General features: G+C 38.2%; 1 protein-coding gene across 1 annotated transcript in view; it reads left to right on the top strand.

Moving 5' to 3' along the window:
• The window catches only part of smchd1 (structural maintenance of chromosomes flexible hinge domain containing 1), a gene marked incomplete in the record, with an annotated part of 41856 nt that overhangs the window by 11670 nt on the left and 20914 nt on the right, over window positions 1-9272 (top strand). The window contains 10 exon segments of the mRNA XM_014013296.1: window positions 96-215; window positions 300-444; window positions 531-633; window positions 740-812; window positions 2974-3113; window positions 3317-3445; window positions 3520-3744; window positions 3845-3987; window positions 5089-5174; window positions 5284-5402. Coding sequence (XP_013868750.1) covers window positions 96-215; window positions 300-444; window positions 531-633; window positions 740-812; window positions 2974-3113; window positions 3317-3445; window positions 3520-3744; window positions 3845-3987; window positions 5089-5174; window positions 5284-5402 — 1283 coding nt within the window.

Genomic DNA, 9272 nt, shown 5'->3' with positions numbered 1-9272 from the left:
GTGTGTGTGTGTGTGTGTGTGTGTGTGTGTGTGTGTGTGTTTATAGTTGATGGATAAATAGATAAACTGATATATTTTTTTTCCATTCTTTGTAGAGACTCTTACTGACTTGGGGAAATACACTCTGAAACTGAACACGATGTTAAGTGAAAATCGTGCAACTGTCTACGGAGGCAGACCTCTTCCGAGCTATGTGCTCAAATTCACCATTAAAGGTAAACCGAGCCTGTTCTTTCAGTATTTAAGTTCCTTGTTTACTTTGAGAATACCTCAGACACTTATGCTGCTTTTATTATCAGAGGGCAGTGCAGACCACTTCACTGTGGGTGCAGTGAGCCCCACTGTTCGTGTGGGAGTGCCATTCAACATTCCTCTGCAGATAAAAGATTTTTATGACCACCCAACAGCACCTCCTCCCAAACTTCTGCCTGCCCTTAAATGCAGGTGAGTTACTTCACTTGTAAATSTATTTGTCCATTTATTCATTCATTCAATCATCTTTTCAGTCATTCATTTATTCATTCATTTAGTGGACTAGAGCTGACTTATGAGTCGGTGAGCTGCAGTGGGACCACATTCACCATTAATGGTGTTAAAACAAAAGGAAAAKTTGGAAATTACCAGCAATCCAAGGTTACACAAAATTAACCTGTCAAATTTAAGCATTATTAGATATAAATAAATAACTTTGCAATTTGCTTGAAGTTAAAAAAATGTAAGAAAAAAATGTATTTTGCAGAGCTATGACCTGAAAGTGACACTGCCTGGATTGAAAAATGATACACAAACTATTGCTATCGGTCTTCTTCCTGGTAAGAYTACTTTTATTTCAAACTTTATAAGTGATGACTTTTGGGACCTTGATATTCTACTTGCTTGAAAGTTTKTTTTTGTTAGCTTGATTAAGAATATTTCTAAACATTTACTTCAACAGTAAATGTACAGTACAGTACGTTCAGTTTTTATAAATTTTAGAAAAGATTTTGTCATATGAACAACCCCATATTATTTACAATGCAAAGCTTACCGAGTAAATGACGACGTTGACTAGGTGACTGATGACATAGCATTAGCTATATGTAAATTAATGCCACATATTTATCAGTAATATACAGGGGTTAGRCAATGAAACTRAAACACCTGTCATTTTAGTGTGGGAGGTTTCATGGCTGAATTGGACCAGCCTGGTGGCCAATCTTCATTAATTGCACATTGCACCAGTAAGAGCAGAGTATGAAGGTTCAGTTAGCAGGGTAAGAGCAGAGTTTTGCTCAAAATATTGCAATGCACACAACATTATGGTGACGTACCAGAGTTCAAAAGAGGACAAGTTCTTGGTGCACATCTTGCTGGAGCATCTGTGACCAAGACAGCAAGTCTTTGTGATGTATCAAGAGCCATGGTATCCAGGGTAATGTCAGCATACCGCCAAGAAGGACGAAGCACATCCAACAGGATTAACTATGGACACAAGAGGAAGCTGTCTGAAAGGGGTTTGAATGGGCTAAAACCAGGTGTTTCAGTTTAATTGTCTAACCCCTGTACATCCCCTCCAAAAGTGTTGGAACAAAAAGCTGGCATTCTAAACTCTTGGTCTCATGTTCATCTTTTGATATTAAACCCAAATGTCTTCAGTGTACAACAAAAACAAGGGAATTTGACTTGCTGTTCCAATACTTTTKGAGAGGATTGTAAATATGGCATTCGTTCCTGAGCTATATTATTAGCTTGGGTGCTAAAGTGAAAGCTAAAATGCTAATCTGATGTCTCCTTCCACAAAGCAGCTCTGTTGTCCTCCATCTGTATTTTCAGTTACATTCYGAGTCATTTCTACATTCTCCCCTCTATCAATGTGYTCTGCTTTCATTTAAAAGGGCTGATTGCCAGATATTGCCCAAGATTAACCTTCAGGGTGGATGAAGCTTGTTTGCAGTCTAGCACGATAGAAACTGGTAAATGTCATMATTTACCCGGTAWGCTTTGTGGTGTAGATCATATGGCTCCTTCTGTGTAGCAATCCATTTTTTTAAATATATAAAAACGAAAAAGCCTAAAGTATTTTTGGGTCTTTCTTTTGCAGTTGAAGTAAATATTCATCAAATAATGTTGACTGTTACAACTAGTCAGGGTTCACTTTAAAGGGAASRTATCTTGCTAAATCCACTTTTTTAGCCAATAMATGCATTTTATTGTGTACTTGGAGTCTCTAGGAGTGCAGAAAAGTTGAATTTAGTCTCTCCTGTGCTGCAAATWTATCTTAATATTCTTTTTGTGTCCTATTTTTCAACCTGTCCAGTTTTCTAAATTTTCTATTACATTTTCTGAACTACAATGTCAAATTATTTAGGTCAGAATTCCAAATAAGGTCTAGACTTACCAACTACAATTTTRTTGCCTTCGTTCTCCTCTTGCTCTGGGTCAGACTCTAGTTACATGTAAGGCTGGATGGACATATTTTAATKAAACTRTAAAGAAAAAGGTTTCTGTGCYRCTATATAGTTGTAAACCCTTCTATCAAACTGGAATAGACTGCTCTGGTAGCTGGAGGGTGTGTACTTGTTTTTAACTATAGAGTGACGACCATTTGCGCCATAGTACCTTTCAAAGTGAGGTTTTGATGTAAAATGAGGACCTCCTCAATGTCCAATGTGCAGCTTTAGTAGTTGGAGGTATGGCGTGAATTAAATTTTGCTTCAGGTTAGGGTTAGGAATAGACTAGTAATGGTTAGTTTTAGGGAAAATGTTTGGGTTAGGCATAAATACAGTTACAAAAATGAATGGAAGTCAGTTGTAGAGTTACAATGAGGAATTCAGACCAAAGCATTGCAGTTCCACTTTATGTAGACACCAACTGAATTATTTAAATGTGAAAAAAGAATTAAAAGTATAATATGTCTATTTTAACATCCTATTTTCTTTTTGTAATGGCTCTTATTTGTCAATGTTTAGTAAAATTTTGTACATAAATTTCAGGAAATCCGCATTCGCTTTTTGTGAAACCAAACACAGATGTGGTCAAAGTGGAGAATGGAAACTCAGTCACTTTTAATGTTGAAGTTCATGATGAGGCTGGAAACATTACAGCTAACCTCAAACAGACGGTTCACTGTCAGGTATTTATATGTTTATGTTGAGAAATTATGATATGTATTTGTTTTAAAAAATTAAAAACAAGGCAGCTTCAAGCTTGAAACATTCAGACTCATAATGACGTTTTAGACATTTAATACAAGAAATGGAAAGATTTGATGAGAATATGTATATGTTCATTGTTGTAGCTGACATTTCCTCTTCTTTTTTTTTTGTGCTTTTTCAGGCTCCAGGGCTTCCCGTGGTGGTGGCAGACTGCAGCAGCACAGGAGCAGGCCAGCTTGTGACAAAGCCCATAAACCTTAACATAACAAACGGAGAACCACAAATGCTTGAAGTTGAATTTAACATGCCAGTAAGTTTAAAAAAAAACCTTAACCAGTATACTCCTTGCCTAAAGTTTGCTCACATTATTTTGTTTTATGTTAGAATCAGAAACACATTGCACCAGTCAAGATACAGCTGAAGGTCGTGCCCAGCAGTCGGGTCTCACAGATGAAGCTGTTTTGTCAGGGAGTGGAAACATTTACGCTCAGAGATAAAGAAAAGATTGAATGGCCAGCTGGAGGGATGCTCGAGAATCTGTTTTATAAACTGTATGATGAGTCTGGCATGGAGGTGCCAATCACTTCTGAAATAGCCTCCAGCATGAAGGTGTGTCTTCTTATCGTGGCAATTTATTTATTTATTTTTCTTTCCTCATGTCTTTTAAGAACCATTGCATTTGAAGTTATGTACACTGACTGTGTTTAAGGTTACCTGGACAACAGATGTTAAACGGAGAAGTTTGATGAAGGGGAGACTACCTGATGTACAGGTGCCCACCCGTGTGACAGAGGAGCGTTTCCACCAGGTGTCCTACCAGGAGCTGAGTGTGTCTTCCTGTTTCACCATTGTGTAAGCCATGGCATATGTCTTTAATAAGCTGGATTATTGCTGTGTTTTACTGTTTGGGAGAAGAAAAAAAATATTACACTTGACAGCATTCCTTCTGAATAAATGCTAATGAGAAAATAATATAAAAAATAGCAAGGAACTGTCTACTCAAAATGGTCTGCAGGAGATGTTTATTCCTACATGACTACACCTCCAACTTTTTAATTTTTTAGATAGATGCGGCACCTCTGGAAGCAAAGCTGCTTGCAGATTTTTTTTTTTTAATAGTTAATATGATCCGGTTTTATCGATACTAAGATGTAATAAACAGGCATTGGTACATGGCTGCTCAAACCATCCAACTGCATCATGCACATCTATGAATCGGTACAAATATGTCAATCTTCATATTCATAATTCTTATTAAATATAAGTACACAGCTACATTTTGATTAGCTCAGCTAAATAAGACCATTTTGTGTTGCATTGCTTAAATGTAAAACTAATAACAGTAAAAAAAAAAGGTGTTTATTGAGTCAGGTTCAAATTTTATAAATGTTTATGAAAAAATAATCTTAAAAACATCAGATACTTCAAAGCTACATGAGTTTCTTCATTAGGGTTGGGCGGTTCATAACCTTTAAAAAATACTGCGACATTGGCATGGGGGAGGGATAGTATTTGGCTTGTTGAGTAATTAATTATTAACTGAGAAACAGTTGCTTGTGAGCATTTACAWACATAGCTTGACATTCTAGAGCCAGAGAGGGACGTGGGAAAGAAACTCTGCTGTCACTTAATGTGAATCATCTTCTGAAGGAGTCTTGAATGTTTATGTCACAGTTTTATTAGCAGCCTTGTGGAAAATTGGCACATCACCTCACATGACCAATAATTAATCATTTTTAAATACGTCACAATATTTTAATACTGCTGTATATGGAAATGGCATCACACCGCCCAAGTCTAATAGCTTTCTGTCATAAACGAATATTGTTGCTTTTGTACCATTCTCCATAAGAAGGAATATGCAAGTATTTTCCATATAACAGACCTTTATTCTTTTCTTTATTTTTTTTTTTTTTTTTTTTTTCAAGTATCTGTTTCATGTCTTGTTTGCAGGCCTTGTCCAGATGAACCAGCAAGGCTTAAAGCAACTCTACCTCAAAACACATTGAAGCTTGGTGAAATCTTATCTGGGCATATCAGTATGTTTTCTCCAAAACACACATATATAAAATGTTTTGTTGTTTTTGTTTGTTTGTTTGTTTGTTTGTTTGTTTATGTTATTGCATGAGACTTGTTTTCTTTAAACAGATTTGGAGCTTATGGACCAATATGACAATGTGACTAAGAAGCTAACTTCGGCCTGTGTGAAGAGCATGAGTGTTGAAGCTGAGGGTCTCGACAAATCAAACATCAGTTTCAAATGGCAGGTTAGAACTCTAATGATAAACTCTGACAGACCCTCAGTGAGACATCAATGTTAATGCAATGCGATGAGTGTGCAATTAAAACGAAGATCCATTAAACCAAAATCACAAATTTGGTGCAACTTGCCCTCAAAGACTACCAGTTACTAATAAAATTAACTTGTTTTTGTGCATAGCCCATTGTTTAATCCCAAGCTGTGTTCAGTCACAAACTAAACCTGTTCTTAAATCATCACTAGAATGTCAGCAAAAATCTTCTGATTGTATTTGGATTATGCTSTCCGCAGCTCTTAACATGCATGCGCTTCTTTTCTGCTCTTTGTGCTCACATACTGCCATTGTAACATAAAAGTAGATCATGACCATGCAAAAAAAATGTTTAGACATTTTCTTAATATGGTTCTTAGTTTGCTTTAAATTTGCAACTAATTTATAGATTTTCCAATAGCCAAAATGTTGAAATGGTCATAATTTTAAAACTTTAAGGCCCTGTATGTCCGATCTACACCTCATCTGCAAAGCATTGTTTTATTCTTGACACCAAAAAGATCCAGATGTATATAGGAGACACTTAACAGACCAAATAACAAAACTTAAATAACCCTAATTAAAGTCTTTATTTTTCTCTGTCCTGATATGACAAAAGTATTCCTAACAGAGAGAAATATCTCTGTGGTCAATGGTCAAGGCAACACCAACAATTTAAGAGCTCTGATTTGCTGCATGTCAGTGGTTATCACATAAAAATGTAAAGGAGGTTCAACAAGACAAGACCCTCATTGTCAACCACCTTAATTTATAATTGCTTCCCACCAGAAGTATTAATTAGTAGGAAGTGACAAAATACATGGTTCAGAGAAAATTTGTGAACTTAAAGCTGTTGTGCTGTATGTAAACTCCTGTATCCAGACTGAACATTTATAACATAATAAAGTACCTGTTGCATGTTTGCAATTATTATATGGCTGAATGCCCTCGATAATTTGGAGAACTGACAAAATATCACTTGTCAATTCACCATGATAAAATGGTTWAAAAGACTAATAACAAAGTCAGAAATCATTTGAATGCATTTTTCTTTTTAATTATTTGTCAGTTTTCTGGAGCCAGAGATTAGAATAATACATTTTTAAAAACACCTTTCTTGACAGTAATCAGTCAAAAGAATATTTAGATAAAGGTATAGAGTAAATCAACCTAAAGGAAACAAACTATTTTCTTTTTTTTTACGTTAAGGAACCTGTAAAGTTGTTAACAGTATTCAAAGTAGAGAACCCTACCTCTCTTTAGCATTTATACTGTTTACATAATAATAATAATAATAATAATAATAATAATAATAATAATAATAATAATAATAACTTTATTTGTAAAGCACTTTTAAACACAGCGCTGGACAAGAGATAAAATCACACATGATAAAAGGCAAAGTCACGAAGTAAAAAATGAGATCACTAAAAACAAATAAAAACTCTGAAAACAAGAGATAAAATCACAGGAGAGGGCAAGGCAGTGATAGTAAAAACAAAGGATAAAATTAAGACAAGTAAAATACACTCACCGGCCACTTTATTAGATACACCTGTCCAACTGCTCGTTAACACTTAATTTCTAATCAGCCAATCACATGGCGGCAACTCAGTGCATTTAGGCATGTAGACATGGTCAAGACAATCTCCTGCAGTTCAAACCGAGCATCAGTATGGGGAAGAAAGGTGATTTGAGTGCCTTTTTAACGTGGCATGGTTGTTGGTGCCAGAAGGGCTGGTCTGAGTATTTCAGAAACTGCTGATCTACTGGGATTTTCACGCACAACCATCTCTAGGGTTTACAGAGAATGGTCCGAAAAAGAAAAAACATCCAGTGAGCGGCAGTCCTGTGGGYGGAAATGCCTTGTTGATGCCAGAGGTCAGAGGAGAATGGGCAGACTGGTTCGAGCTGATAGAAAGGCAACAGTGACTCAAATAACCACCCGTTACAACCGAAGTAGGCAGAAGAGCATCTCTGAACGCACAGTACGTCGAACTTTGAGGCAGATGGGCTTCAGCAGCAGAAGACCACACCGGGTGCCACTCCTTTCAGCTAAGAACAGGAAACTGAGGCTACAATTTGCACAAGCTCATCGAAATTGGACAAGAGAAGATTGGAAAAACGTTGCCTGGTCTGATGAGTCTCGATTTCTGCTGCGACATTCGGATGGTAGGGTCAGAATTTGGCGTCAACAACGTGAAAGCATGGATCCATCCTGCCTTGTATCAACGGTTCAGGCTGGTGGTGGTGGTGTCATGGTGTGGGGAATCTTTTTTTGGCACTCTTTGGGCCCCTTGGTACCAATTGAGCATCGTTGCAACGCCACAGCCTACCTGAGTATTGTTGCTGACCATGTCCATCCCTTTATGACCACAATGTACCCAACATCTGATGGCTACTTTCAGCAGGATAATGCGCCATGTCATAAARCTGGAATCATCTCAGACTGGTTTCTTGAACATGACAATGAGTTCACTGTACTCAAATGGCCTCCACAGTCACCAGATCTCAATCCAATAGAGCATCTTTGAGATGTGGTGGAACGGGAGATTCGCATCATGGATGTGCAGCCGACAAATCTGCGGCAACTGTGTGATGCCATCATGTCAATATGGACCAAAATCTCTGAGGAATGCTTCCAGCACCTTGTTGAATCTATACCACGAAGAATTGAGGCAGTTCTGAAGGCAAAAGGGGGTCCAACCCGTTACTAGCGTGGTGTACCTAATAAAGTGGCCGGTGAGTGTAGTTTAAACAGGTGTATCTTTAGCTTAGCTTAACATGTTAAAGGACCTGAAATTTAATAACAAAAATCTAATTTTAAAAATATTTTATTTATGTCTACAAACTTGTTTATGGAGACAAAAGCCCAGCCCCCATCAGGGGAAATACCGTTGGTGGCTTAGGGGTTCGGGTGTGAAGTGAGTTTAGGTGAGGGTTAGGGTCAGGTATGTACTGGAGGGGTTAGGTTTAGGGTAAGGTGTCAAGATTAAGCCGGATTCACACCAAACGCATTTTGAACAGCAAAAATGAGCCCAACGCCTCAAGTTGGACGTGCAACGTTCAGACCGGGACACAGACCAGACGCGTGTCTGAAGAGGGAGGAGCGTCTTGGTTTTTTCCGGTCTGTCTTTATTGACGGGTGAAATAAAGATAAAATAAAGAAAATGGCTTTGCTTTATTTACTAAAGAGCTAGTGAACGTTGAGCACAGCAGATGATTAATTCACCAGATAATTTAGAGGCGGTCTGTTCGGTTAGTTTCACCACTCCAGGAGCTGTGAGCTGACGGACTATTTTTTTTGTCCCGAGCCCAGTTTAACACCATGGTCAATTTAACGAGCCGCTGACCCACATCAGTGCTGATATCTCCAGCCAAAACACCAACTACAGACGGTCGATTTCAGCTAAAGAGCTCCTCTGTCCATCTGTTTCGGGTTCAGGAAACTGTCACGTGGAAAACTGAGCCTCTCTGATTGGTTGCCGCTGCGCGTCGAGCAGCAAAAGTTAAACTTTTTGAACTCGAGCAGCGGCTGCTTTGGATGCRCCGCTTGCACGGACAAYGCTCTGACACATCCTACCGCTACCTTGCACGCTGCGCTAAACTGGCAAAACGTGCCACGCTGCTCCTAGACGTGCGTCAACCATAGACTTTGCATGTAAACTGACTGCTTTGGCTGCTCAAAACGGGTCCGATGTGTACCCGGCTCTAGGCTGTAGAAATAGCCAGTAAATGAATAGATGTCGATGCAAAGTCGCCATGAAGATAGAAGAACAAGCTTGTGTGTGTGTGTGTGTGTGTGTGTGTGTGTGTGTGTGTGTGTGTGTGTGTGTGTGTGTGTGT

The sequence above is a fragment of the Austrofundulus limnaeus genome, unplaced genomic scaffold (assembly GCF_001266775.1).
Source record: "Austrofundulus limnaeus strain Quisiro unplaced genomic scaffold, Austrofundulus_limnaeus-1.0 Scaffold100, whole genome shotgun sequence".
NCBI classification, from domain to species: Eukaryota; Metazoa; Chordata; class Actinopteri; order Cyprinodontiformes; family Rivulidae; genus Austrofundulus; species Austrofundulus limnaeus.
The sequence above is the reverse complement of the archived record's forward strand: the minus strand, read 5'-3'. Positions and strand labels throughout refer to the sequence as shown.